At 36.8% G+C, this 15,000-nt stretch overlaps 1 protein-coding gene across 1 annotated transcript in view; it reads left to right on the top strand.

The window, feature by feature from the left end:
• The window catches only part of bin3 (bridging integrator 3), a 107,608-nt gene that overhangs the window by 18,340 nt on the left and 74,268 nt on the right, over positions 1-15,000 (top strand). Inside the window, exon 2 of the mRNA NM_001123044.2 lies at positions 6,119-6,167. Coding sequence (NP_001116516.1) covers positions 6,119-6,167 — 49 coding nt within the window. The remainder of the gene's footprint in view (positions 1-6,118; positions 6,168-15,000) is intronic.

The raw sequence follows: 15,000 nt of genomic DNA on the forward strand, positions 1-15,000 counted from the left end.
TTGGTTTATTTTGGCTACACAAAAAACTGTTTATAATATTTTCAAATATAATAAAGGTCAATATTATTATCTCCCTTGAGCAATATTTTTTATCAAATGTCTACAGAACAGACCACTGTTATACAGTGGCTTATCAAATGAAACACTTGCCTAATTAACCTAGTTAATTGGGCTAATGATCTGAATCAGGTTTGGTTGGTAGAGCTGGTGGCCCTCCAGAAATGTGGTTGAGAAACACTGGTCTACACTGCAAAAGATTTTTGCCGTTTTGGGCATTTTGTGATTGTTTTTTTTTAAATTTCCCCCATTTATTTAAGCTTTTGAATTGCATCATGGGGCCTTGATCTTTTTTGTAACAACTTTTAACCTTGAACAGTTAAAAAAAAGTGACTTTTGTTACTATTTTTAATAGTTTAAAGTGATATATTATCTGGGTTGGCGTTGTATATTTTGCTACAAACACTTTGTAATACACTGCACTACATTTTACAGATTTATTTCTCTATATATTATTTCTTCCATATTATTTCAAACGACTAAAATGTCAATAAAAGTCACTTTGTAAAACTGCAAAGTTCAATTTTCAACCTCAAACGTCAAAAGAGGAGAGATGAACATCCTATAATGCAATTTTACAACCGCAAATATATGGCAAACACAAAATATGCAACCTGTTAATTAACAGATATTTTTTACAGTGTATGTTCACTGAGAAATGGATAACAAATATTAAAATAATTCATATAATAATTCAATATGCACTGATTTACACTGTCAACTGTATATACATTAAACTGCACCAATGACTTTTCTGTTCTCTAGACCAACTCAGACCTCACTCTCTCTCCCTCACACACACACACACCTCTGTTTCCGTCTCATTAGCTCACACACCTTTGCTTTGACGCAGACGGCATCTCTGCGTTCCTGTCATCCTCAGCTGTCCATCAATCTTCTGGAGCCACACTTCTGTCACATCAATAATAGTGTGTGTGAATGTGTGTGTGCTTGCGGTGGAAAAACCTGTTGTATTTTCCCCTCTCTCTCTCTCTCTCTCCCTTCAGGTCTACCCCAGTCTGTCTTAGGTGTAATTACTGAACAACACATGAGGCAGAGTAGAAGAGGCCGAACGGTTAATTGCTGTTTTTCATTTGGGGAAAGTTGTGAGAAAAGATGAGACTGTGATTTCATTATGCCACCTATTTAGTGCCTTGACAAGTTTGACAGGAATGTGTGCCGTTCCTTTGGGAGTTTGTTCGAGGGTAAAATATAATTAATTTATTTTTAATTATTTATTTTAATGATCTCCATATGATAAGTTTCAGGACTGTATGATATATTGAATATATTCAGGATTTATTTGTTGCTGACAATGTAAAAGCATTTAAGTGGGGTTTTTTTTTTCAAAGATGTTTTGTCATTTGCGGTGGCTCAGTGGTTAGCACTGTAAAAAACGCAGGGTTCCACACAATTCATTTATGTTGTCTCAACACAAATTGATTAAGTTAACTGAACACTTTTAACAAATTCATGTGGATTGAACATAAAAAGTTGTCCCAATGAAATCTCAAGAATTGTGTCTGAAGCTTCAGCTCATTTTAATGAGTTAAAAATAATAATAATAATAACTAGCTTGAACGAGCAAAAAAAAAATTTTTTTTGATAATCGTGATTATCATTTTACATTTACAATTAGTCATTTAGCAGACGCTTTTATCCAAAGAGACTTACAAATGAGGACAAGGAAGCAATTTACACATCTAAGAGCAACAATGAATAAGTGCTATAGGCAAGTTTCAGGTCTGTAAAGTCTAAGAAGGAAAGTATTAGTAGTATTAGTATATATATATATATATATATATATATATATATATATATATATATATATATATATATATATATATATATATATATATTATTTTATTTATTTTATTTATTTTTTGGTACAGTTAGTGTGATATTCAGAGAGGCAATTGCAGATTAGGAAGTGAAGTAGAGACTAAATAGTTGAGTTTTTAGTCGTTTCTTGAAAATAGCGAGTGACTCTGCCGTTCTGATGCAGTTAGGGAGTTCATTCCACCAACTGGGCAGATTGAGCGTGAGCGTTCGCGAAAGTGATTTCTTCCCTCTTTGGGATGGAACCACGAGGCGACGTTCATTCACAGAACGCAAGTTTCTGGAGGGCACATACATCTGCAGAAGTGAGAGCAGATAAGAAGGAGCTAGGCCAGAAGTCACTTTGTAGGCAAACACCAGAGCTTTGAATTTGATGCGAGCAGCAACTGGCAGCCAGTGCAAACGGACTAGCAGCGGAGTGACATGTGCTCGTTTAGGTTCATTGAAGACCACTCGTGCTGCTGCGTTCTGGAGCAGTTGAAGAGGCTTGATAGAGTTAGCTGGAAGCCCAGCTAGTAGAGAGTTGCAGTAATCCAGTTTGGAGAGAGCAAGAGCTTGAACAAGGAGTTGAGCTGCATGTTCAGATAAGAAGAGTCGGATCTTTCTGATGTTATAGAGTGCGAATCTGCACGATCGAGCAGTTCTAGAAATGTGGTCAGAGAAGTTTAGTTGGTTATCCCTTAGACTATAATCAAACAACCAAAATCTATAATCGTTACATTCCTATTTTACTGTTGATCATCAGTAGACGCCGTCTGCAAAATTATTGCAAACAATTTGAGTTGCATTTAAACAAACAAATTAAATTGAGTACGTTCTACTTCATTTGTTTGCTTAAATTCAGCCAAAATAAATTGTTTACAACAACTAAACTTAAAAAAAAAAGAAAAGAAAATGCATGGAATAATCTTTGAATCCTTTTTTTTCAGTGAACCAATCATCAAAAATGCACGATTGCATGGTGTCATGGCTTTGCAATCAAAAAATGTGATTATAATAGAAGTCAATGGGGGCAAAAACAGCCCCAAACATAACAAAAGGGTAGTCAATTTGCCTATGCAGTGTATTGTTGAGTTGAAATTTAAAGTATTTTCCCAAAATATGTGTCAAAGCTGATATGTGTATCTGCTGAAAACCAAAATGGATGAAAACATCCCCAACAGCACACAAAGGTTAAGGAAATCCATTAAAAAGCATTGTTTTAGCTTCTTGATTCTGACAGTCATGACCAACTCGATGATTAATACCAGCATAAGACAAGTAGGGATGGTGAGAGAGAATGTCACGAAGGAGTAAAATCATATAAGCATATCTTTTCACGTTTCTTTCAATGAGATTTTATCTGCAGACAAAACCAACCGTTGTGACCTAACTGAAGGACGACCTGTAGGCGTATCAGTGTTTTTTTGGCGTTTGCTGAATTGGAGGAAAACCAGACTAAAGTTAACATGCCTTTTACACCCTGAGGGTTTGATCTGCTAAAGAGTGTGAAACTTGATTGTCAGACTTGATGAAAAGTGTGTCGTCTTTGTCGTCATACTGAATTTTGAAAGCCCACAACTTAAGGTGCGGCCATCCAAAATTGAAATGTTATTAAATATAAATACCATGACAAATTCATGGAGCACAGAAGGCATTTTTGAACTTTCACGTGACTAGCTTGAACCCGTTGAGAATCTCCTCAGGGACATATTTCAATGAAACTATGGATTGCGTAAATTACGAATGAAATGGCGTGATTTCACCCACAAAAATTGGCTGATTAATGGTTTGTGTTTCTTCTTTCACTTGAAAATAATTTTTGCCCACAATCACAAAATTAAAAGGTTGAAGACTTCCCATTTTGATGTTTGCCTCAAATAAAATGTACAAAAGTGATTTTGTTTAGGTGAATACAATTGAAATAAGTACACTTAAAGAATATTTTTGTTTAAGAGAGATTTTATTCGACACATTTCTAAACATAATAGTTTTAATAACTTATTTCTAATAACTGATTTATTTTGTCTTTGCCATGATGACAGCACATGATATTTGACTAGATATTTTTCAAGATACTAGTATTCAGCTTGAAGAGACATTTAAAGGCTTAATTAGGCAAGTTAGGGTAATATAAAAAAATTTTATAGCTTAACGGGGGCTAATAATATTAAAAACTGCTTTTATTCTTGCTGAAATAGAAAAATAAGACTTTCTCCAAAAGAAAAAAAATCTGTAATAAAAAAATCACAAGAAGGCTAATAACTTTGATTTCAACCGTATATATATATATATATATATATATATATATATATATATATATATATATATATATATATATATATATATATATATATATGTGTGTGTGTGTGTGTGTGTGTGTCTATGTGTGTATTTATATATATATATATATATATATATATATATATATATATATATATATATATATATATATATATATATATATATATGTGTGTGTATATATATGTGTATATATATATATATATATGTGTGTATATATATGTATATATATATATATATGTGTATATATATGTATGTATATATATATATCAATGACAATAGAAATGTTCAAAAGTGCTCTGCTTCTGTGGAGCAAGATCAGTCTTAAATATAATACATTTACAAAATATAATTTACGCATCCACAACACAATTCACATGTATAAAAACCAATTCGTAAGTTAAAAACACATTTCATAAATACTAAATTCCAATTCATAAATTATATAATTGCACAAATCCAATTCATAAATTAAATAAATACACAAATCCAATTCGTAAATTAAAAAAACAAATCTGAAATACACAAATCCAATTCGTAAACACTAAACACGATCCAAAATTACACAAATCCAATTCCTAAATTCAAAACACGATTCAAAAATACACAAATCCAATTTGTAAATTCAAAAATACACAAATCCATTTGGTAAATGTAATTTTTAACAGTGATTTTAACAGTGTTTTGAATTTATAAATTGGATTTGCGCATTTTTTAATTGTGCTTTGAATTTATAAATTAGATTTGTGCATTTTTTTATCGTGTTTTGAATTTACGAATTTATCAATTTGGAATTTTTGAATTTATGAATTGGATTTAGTAATTCTGAATTGTGTTTTGGATGTATGAATTATATTTTGTAAATATATCATTTTTGAGACTGATCTAGCTCCATAAATTTGCACAAATCCAATTCATATATACAAAACATGATTCATAAATACACAAATCTAATTCGTAAATTCAAAATACGATTTATAAATACACAAATCCAACTCGTAAATTAAAAAAATACACAAATCTAGTTTGGGAATTTAAAACATAATTCATGAATCCACAAATCCAGTTCAGTTGGCTAAAATATTCATGATTTTTTTCTTTTCACAAATATTGTGGTATATATGAATTATGTTTTCAATTTACAAATTGCATTTATGTATTTTGGAATTTGCAAATCTAAATAGTGTGTGTATGAATTTTATTTTCTAAATGTATTACTTTTGAGACTTACCTGGCTCCATACTGTACCGCATGTGAAGATGTGTACCTCAAGTCAACGAAAAGTTTTCATAAACCTGAATTGAATGATGTGAATTTACAGTGTTAAGTAATTCAGAACAGTCGGTTTATCTAAATCACTAAAGAACTAGAATGACTGCTGATCCAGGAGCAGCTGTGAACTCATTATTAGGGGTGCTGGCTGATGATGACCTGCGGTTGCCAGTCGTTTGCCGCGGTGTGTGTTGCACATGTGTGTTTGTGAGACTGCTTCCTGTGAACACCTGAGCCTGTGTGTCTCTGAATGGTCGTTTTACAGTAGAAGAGCGCAGGAAAGTGCATGTGTGTCAGATGTGCACATGCTCGATTCCCCTGGCCGACCACAGGAAGGCTTGTGGCAGCGGCGACAGCCACTTCTAATTACGCGCATCCGCCTCTGATGGATTATGTGGCCCATATGAGAAGATTCAATTTGCTGCTGAGGTTTTCATAGCGAACCTAAAAATTGTTTCTGAAATGCAGCGGACATTAAATCAAACATCTCACCTAATTGGAATTCTGTTTTAAAAAATGGCTGGCTTTTAGTATGATAAAGATTTGAAAATGTAAATAATTTAAATATATTAAATATATTAATTTTGCTCAAGTGTGGTCTAAATTGAATACACTTATTGATGCACTCATTGAATTCACTTACTTATTATTTTGCTTTTCTGTTTTCTAGGAATCCTTTCAAAATCGGACAACCGAGGAAACAGATTGTTTCAAAAACGGTAAGACATTTATCAGGGCTCGCAATTAACTTTTTTACTTGGTAGCACCGGTGCTCCCAACTTCAAATATTTAGGAGCGCCAAAAAAAAAAATTTAGGAGCACCCACAAAAATAAATAAGCACTATTGGAAATTGTATTTTAAGGGATTTATTGCATTTTAAAACAACATCAATTAGGACTAACAAAAACCAGAAACAACTAACTAACTAATGCTGCGAAGACTTACTATTTGTGCAATAATTCCAAAATGTATGTCTAATAATTATAGAATAATAATGATGATGAAAATGACAATGATATTAGCAATGAATTGCATTTCTCATTATGATGCTGCCTTAAATGTGCTTGAATGTGAGTTATCTGCTGTAAAAGTCTGTTACTTTATGAAAAATAAATGTATGGTTTGCATCAAACAAAATTAAAGCATTGCAGTAAGAAATATTCATTTTTGCACTATTGTTTTTATATGCATGTCAATTTAATAAGTAAGATTTCTGCCACAAAACAAATGACAGATTATAATAAATCTTTTAATTCAATGCTGAAAGCTGCAACATCAGTCATCAGTAACTAAATAGCAAAATAATAAACGTTTCAAAAAAGAACAGACAAAAAAAGTAAGAAAAGTCTCACTTCTATCACCCTTTTTTTGGTTTCAGTTTATGTCAATTTAAATGCTCAGTCTCGTCATGAGCTGATCTTCATTTTTCTGTGTTAGTGTAAAGGCAGGCGAGTCAGCCGACCCAATATATGAGCCAGCAGGACTCTTGCGAAGACCACCTGCGAAATACCGCACTTTAAGAGCCGCAGTTTCAGTGTAAACTTAAAGGCGAGCATCTTTGGCGAATATCTTTACAGTATTAAATTTCACATTTAGCGGATATTTGCGCTGAACATGCAGTGAATGCAGCGCATCGAGATTCAGACACCTTCTCCGAAAACACTCGATTGATCTCGGCTGGCGGATCAACATTCACTATGTCATGATCGCTTTCATCTGAGCCTCAACTTTAGGTGAGGTTTGCAAAGCTGCTCAGCCGTTTGCATTTCCCGTGGTTATTAAAGGTCCCTCCCTGTCATCTAACAGCGGAATGCCTTGAGTGATTGACAGCTAATATGAACCAATACAGCGGCAGGGAAAAGCGATTTAGCACGTTTTTAGAAAAAATCAAAACAGGTCGCACTAATATATTATGAGGTCGCATAGATTAATTTTCGGGCGCATATGCGACCAAAATGGTTGCAATTTCAAGCCCTGTTTGTAGAATTGCAATAACTTTATTGTTTTCTGTTATTTCAGTCAAACCGGACACCGGTGCATTTCCGAAAATCATCGTTTGTCAACTAAGGTCATAAGTTCCGTCATTACAAACATAGTTCATTGATTTGGCGTTTCCCAAATCCATCGTTCCAACAAACATTTGCAAACTGCGTTGCAAACTTGCACGCTTGCAACTACACCTGTAGTTAGAAACATAGTTCCTGGCTGTGTTCCATTCTCTGTTATCCCCCCTATGCCCTATTCATTTAAAACCTTCTAACATTTAAACTTGGAATGATTAAAAACAAAAAAGCATTAACGCCATCACTCTTAGGTGTAATTTGCTTTCAAAGCAAAATTGAAAATGTATTTTTACAGTTCAGATTTAGCGATCTTCATGTTTACAATTGTGCTTCCTTCGCAGTGCACTTTGAAAACATTGATGTCATTTTAAACACAGCCATGGCTCATGACGAAAGCTATAGGTGACCTTTTATTTAAAATCGGAATTTATGTTACGTCTCTAAAGCTTGTGAACACAAAAACACATGGCATACAATATTGCTTTTAATTTATAGTAGGCTATTTATTAAGTGTCTGTACTGTATATGACATGAGACTGTTGGTTAGAACATTTCTGCAGTGGTTTGCATGTGTCAAATTGTAAAAGTAGACTTTTAAAAAAAACTATCCTACTTAATAATATTAATAATATTAATAATAATAATAATCGTCATCATCATCATTAATATTATTATTAAATTAGGATTTTTTTAGTTTCCTAATAAATAATAAATATTACGTTATAACTACATTTTAGTTTTACGTTATAACTAGCTCGGTTCAAACGATGGATCTACCACCGAGAAACGATGGGTATTGGGAAACACTCGTCACTACATTGTTCTTTTCCCAAACAATGCATCGTATTATAATAGCTCAGTCGCGAGTTACATCGTTGCTTGGCAAACGCACCCCAGGTCGATTAATTGTTCGTGTTTACTACAACATACACTAACCGGCCACTTTGTTAGGTACACCTGTCTAACTGCTCGTTAACACAAATTTCTAATCAGCCAATCACATGGCAGCAACAAAGAACACTGATCGCTCACTTACCAAATCTGTAGAGACAGAACATTCAAAACCTACTGGAGCAGCGTCTTTTAACACTGACGACCCATGTCTCGAACGATTCTACTTTTTCTTCTAATTACGGTTGGCGATGTGGTGTCTCTCTCTGCATCTGAACACTGTAAATGTAACTGTCTCCTCTAAGCTATGTCATGCATATTAATGAAGTTGCACCTCATACACAATAGAGCGCGCTGATTGGTTAGAACCAAGTCTTTCTCATGAATTAATGCTAAAAAACAGCTCAATGACGTACTGGGCGGTACAGACTGTCAATCTCCAAGCTGGAATTTACATGATGATTGTGACGTTGCTTCAGGGCTTGACGTGCTGTCCAAAATCTGATCCGGTACCTCATTTTACCGATGCCCCTCCTCAACTGCCCTCCTCCTCCGTCCGCTGTTCAGTTTCACTTTCTTCCGCAACTCCCCAAACCCTTGCCACTTTCATGCGCGACTTCTGTCCATGCCGGATCCTTTACCCTGATCTTTTCCGGAACTTCGCAATTCACGAATTAAGCATTGCGTTGCTTCGAAATTTATTTTCAAACAAGAAGAACGAATTTTGCCAGAAATAACACAAAAACAACCACTTTTCACTTTTTTTGTGTTAAAAATACACTGGCGATCAAAATTAGAGAACAATTTATAAATAATCAAATCTTCACTGCTCAAAAATTGAAGGAGTTTTTGTCTCGCCTATACCATGCCACCAGAACACCTTTTCCACAAAACAACTAAGACATATTAACAAAAAACATTCTTTTGCAGAAAACACACAGATCAAAAAAAAAAAACTGTAGCATGGAAAAAGATTACAACAAAATGTTCTGAAGGTTATTACAGTCAGCACTTAGTAGGAAGTGTACAGGCCTCTGCTCTGAATGACTTCAGCACATCTGCAGCCACAGGACAGCATTAGTCTCTCACATTGCTCTAGTGTGATTTTGGTCCACTCTTCTTCCAGTCTCCTTCACAGTTTGGTGACTGTAGTGGGTTTCTTGGCCATAACTTTGTCCCCAAGGATATTCCAGAGGTTCTCTATTTGGTTGAGTTCAGGACTCTGGGCAGGCCATGTCATTATTTCAATGTTTTCAGTTTAAACGATTGCCCATTAGGATCCTCCACAGTATCCTGTCCTCATTTGTATTTGTCTTTTGTGGATGACAAGCCTTCTGGGGGGACTTGAATGAGTTTGTGCTTTAGTAAAGATTCAATATTCTTGAAATCACAGATTTGGGATGACCAACTTGTCTTAATATGGCTGATAGGGTCATCCCTTTAGCCTTCATATGGACAACCTGCTGCCGGAGGCTTTCAGTAACTTTAGAACGACCCACCATCTTGCAGAGTCGGTGAAACTGGAAGTTAGGCTACCAGTTAAATAGGGGTTGACAGATAATCAAGAAAATTAGCACTAGGTGCCAGAATAACACCAATAACTGTGAGGTCTCTCAAAGTGTTCTCTAATTTTTTATCAGTGTGTTTTCTGCAAAATAAAGTTTTTTGTTGAAATGCTTTAGTTATTTTTGGGGGAAAGGTGTTCTGGTAGCAGGGTATAGACTAGGGGTGTCATGATTTCGATTTTTAATCGAAATCGATTGAAATTTATGCTCAATTTCGATTATCGAATCAAAAAATAGAATCGTCGATGCTGCCACGCCCCCATGTCACGTCAGCTTGGCTTGCCAAGCGGGAAAATAACAGGCTTGTTGAAGTGCTTGTTAAACTGCAGACGCAGGAGACCCGTCGACAGAGCTTAAACCCTCTCCTCTTTCAATGAAGTCGCCGGTGTGGAAGCATTTTGGATTTCCAGTGAGTTATGTTGACAACGTTCGTGTTGTCGACAAAAAAAAAACACAGTTTTGCAAGCTCTGCTATGTAAGTATTACGTACAGTTCGTCCGATAGACAACACCGGCATTGTGATCCTCCGCCCGCCCCCATTGCAAATCCGCTCGCGAAAAGTACACACTCAGGCCCTGTTTACATTGTCTTTGTTTTTAAATGGCATTTTAGAACGACAACGATTTGACATCCACAGTGGCGTGTAGCATTTCTGAGCAGCCCTCCTTCCTCTCTACCTCTGAAAATGCACATCACGTGACCACACAGACACAGACGCACACACAGCCATGCGCTTGAGACAGCAGGTCCAAGCAGTCAGAGGACTGCTTTAATCTTTCACTCACTTGTACTTAGTCATTTTAGCGAACACCTCAGATACTGTTGGCTGGTTCCTGTTGGTTGTGCGTCTTTTTTACCGACGCCATTATAACGACACAGATCACTGCCTATTCACGAGTCCCGCAGAAAAAGTGATTGACAGGTGGTAATTATGTGTGTATCTTGCCTTTATTCATTTACTGTATGATTTGTTTATGGGTAAAACAAAGACCATGCAGGTCAGGTAGTTTAAACGGTAGGCTACAAATAATTAATTGGTCATTAATTAATTAATTATTCATAATCGAAAATCGAATCGTGCCTTTAGAATCGAAAATGTAATCGAATCTAGGATTTGGAGGATCGTGACACCCTTAGTATAGACGAGACAACTCCTTTAACTATTGAGAAGTGAAGATGACATTATTTCAAAATTGTTCAATTATTTATAAATTGTTTTCTAATTTTGATCACCAGTGTATGTGTCCTAATAGTGTTTTACAACGCGAGACGTATATATGTCTGTCAACATCTCAAAAAAATTAGTTTTGGTGTTTCATGACCCTTTCAAAGGGAAGTCTTAAATTTGGCTTGATAAAACCTGCAGAAACCCTGTTAAATGTTTATCAGTTATTGTTAATAATCTATTCCACTACAGGAAGACAGTTACAGTTTATGTTTTCTGCTGTAACTAGAGACCACGATATCATTGAGACCCGAGGGTGTGATGTTTTGACTCGAGCCAAACACCTCGCAACAAGCTGAAACCCCACTCTGACAACAGCAGCGTCACTACAACAGAGTTTTCTCTGGCGCCTGCTCGAGGTCCAGGCCTAGATTTCTAGTCCATTCGACTCCAGTGCTGTGGTCGGGGTTTGACTCATTGTTTGAATAGATAGACTGTGAGTTCATAAGCGCTTCTCTGTTATGGACGCCATGCTCTTGTGTGTCCGAGAGTGGGCGTCCTGATCTCTTCCTTATTTCGGAGAGAGGTCAATCAACATTGGTGTGCTTATTTTCCCCTCATCACCTCGCTCCCCGACTCGCCTCCTTTCCTGTTGCACCACACTTCCATGGTCAGCCATGAGTGGGCAGGCACAGGCCGGACACCCGGCTCTAAACGCGGAGCCTTCCCAAATCCTGTTTATTTACAAACGTTGCCCACCGAACCACAGGACAGGAACCCCTGCTGCTGCAATTATGCCGTCATTAACCCCCTACACACAGCGGTAGGGTGGCATGGACACAAGCTAATGTGGCAACACTGCAATAATTACAGGACCTGCAACTGCTGCTTTCCAAATGAAAGATTGCGCTTGTTCTGTTTTCTTAATCTTTGTTTTTTTAGAGTTTGATCTTATTGGCGTTCTTCCCAAATTTCGCCTAAAAAGAGATGCAACTTTTTGCCTTACATTCTTAAGTTCTTTAGGGTCAGCCAAACCCGAACTTACAAGGAAACATTACGATTTTACAAATGATCTGAAAAATGCTTAATTCATATCTCACTTGTACAGTAAATATGATTTTTTAAAGCAGATGTGATTGTGCACAGCCCTAAAACCCCACCCCAATAAACAAGACGGTCACTGGGTGATGAGCACATCATACTAAAATGCACGGCCATTTCTAGACTTTTTGTCACCCTAGGCAAGATTACAACCGTTCAATAAATTGGCTGTTTCTCAATTCCAAGAACGCAGAGAACGGACTTGTGTTCTTGTGGAGAGCGGGCTTGCCAGGTGTCATCGGAAGAACGAACTCAGGAGACCGCGAGGGCAGAGAACGCATCCTGTGAGAAATGGGATGCTGCGTTCTTCCTGATGGTCACGTGACCTTCACGCGTTTTAGATGGAAATTATTTAAACATTACAGCACTCATACAACGATTTATTGTTTTTCCCCTCTTCAAAATATATACTTTGCATAAAAACATTATAAATATACTCTGCACAATATAAATAAAACACATTTTAATACGAATTTCAGCAAACAAACACCCTTAATGTGTTTATTCCTTTATTAAGATGTTCATGGTAATGTTTACTTTCACCGGTTCATTTAGGGAAACTCTTGAGGTAAATAAATGATATCTCTGAACTTTAATAATAAATCTAAATAAAATGATGCGCTTCCCACCTCCAGTCGCAATGACTTCTGGGACTTCCAGAGCAAGTCGGTGCTCAAGTCTGCATCAGTGCGTCCTCGATATCAAGATCACATCCGTGAAGTTTCACGTGTCCTCCGTACTTGCGATCTTGAGTATTGGAACTGAACTTAGGCAGCTGATGATGACGTTGCACGAGAACACGAGGACGCAAGACCGCTGAAGAACGCATATTGAGAAACAGCCATTGTGTTTGCTTCAAAAGTGGCCCAAGACCAGGGATTCTCAACCAGTGAGTCTCAAGATAGCTTAATTATTGAACTATAATTATTTGATTTCATCATTAAATCTGTTTTATATAGAAATGATTGGTGTAATGGCATTTCCTGCTTTCTGTTATTGAATACTTCGGCAAAGAGAGCCTCACTGTAAAATACAGACTTAAAGGGCCATGAAACGCCCTCGTTTCAGCAGGGTGTTTTCACACCTCTACTTTGGAAAAAGTCAGGAAAGTGGGCGTGTCCAGCTCTGTTTAGGGGGGAGTCTCGGAGGAACTAAAGAGGGATGGTGTGGGGGTGTCTATTTGGGCACGCGCTGCGTTTCAGAGTCAAACCACACACACACAGGGGAGAAAGTGACTGTGTTTACATGGACATCTGTAGTCGAATTATTTGCCAACTTATTAAATGGTGGACTTTAACTGCAGTTTGGCTCTTTCATTCAGGGAATTCAGTCATGCCCCTCGCGACAAACGAGATATTTGATTCGAGGAACTGCTCTAAGTGTGTATTTTTCATGCAATGTTTGATCCCGCACGGCGAATGTGAGAAAAAAACCTTTAGCATTTCCTGGAAACTTAGATGCACACGGCAGGTAGCGTCAGAAAGCCGCGTGTGTTATTCTGGTCACAAAATGCAGTGAAAATCCTACACGAGGTTAAAGTTTGGTTGTGATGCTAACATGTTTACACTCAGTGCAATAGTTAGTTCGATACGAACAAACTGAATAAACAAAGAGCACTGGTCGCTCACTTACCAAATCTGTAGAGACAGAATAATCACCAGCAACTAGAGCCGCGTCTTTATTAAGGGGAGACTACAAGCGAATCCGGATCTCAGCGTTTGCAGATGAGAAGAGCTCTCAGGTAAACAATAATCCTCCTTAGACACGTAAGTTATTGTTGTCGAGCGTCGCGTACACTGTTAATCCACACGTGACTCCAGCTGAGCTCTCACAGAGAGAAAATGAAAACAAAACTTCACTGCAGCAAACTATAAAAGCAACACTTCACGCTTGTTTTGCCAACACAACGTGGCGTCTCTGTCGTCTAAACACTGTGACAGTAATGAATATTAATGAAGTTGCACAATAGAGCGCGCTGATTGGTTTGAACCAAGCTTTACTCATGCATTAATGCAGCACACTGTAAGACGTAATAAGACACACTCTGGCACAGACGTCCAGTCTGCACGCTGGAATACACGCTATTATCTCATGACCGTGACGCAGCTTCAAAAATTTGTTTCAAACCGGAAGTTCGAATTTGCTTGAAATAACGCAAAAACAACCAATTGACGCTTTTTAGTGAAATATAGGTGTCCTAATAGTGTTTTTAGCAGTGTGGGACACATATACGACTGTCAACAGCTCAAAAAATGTGTTTTGGTGTTTCGTGACCCTTTAATCGTGGCTGCACTTGCAATCGTTGCACGTCAACTAGGACCACATGCTCCGCTATATTAAGCAAACCGCAAATGTAAAGGTAATGATGGTTAGAGTTATAACCAGTTTGCGCGTGCCGCACGTCTGCGACTCATATCAGAATTGCACATCTCTGTTGATTCACAAACTATGCGTGCACTCTTTGTGTTGACTCTTTATAATATCAGCATATTTGGTGTCCAAATGAATGTTTTATAATGCAAGAGCGAGTGTATTATAACAGACGCATGCCCATACAGTAGGATCTAGCGAGACTTGTGGTGTTTTAGTAAACAGCTGTTCACTACTGTCAACAAACTCCAATAATATCCTAAAAACCTAACCGCCTACAGATTGATGTTTCAACAGTACTTTACTGTACTTTTGTTTTGTTTTATTTATTTTAATAGATATGATTAATAGATTATTCGTCAGTTCAATTCAAGGCAACAGCTTTTTTTGTCATAA

This window comes from Danio rerio, chromosome 8, assembly GCF_052040795.2.
Source record: "Danio rerio strain M-AB ecotype USA chromosome 8, GRCz13ab, whole genome shotgun sequence".
Classification (NCBI taxonomy): Eukaryota; Metazoa; Chordata; class Actinopteri; order Cypriniformes; family Danionidae; genus Danio; species Danio rerio.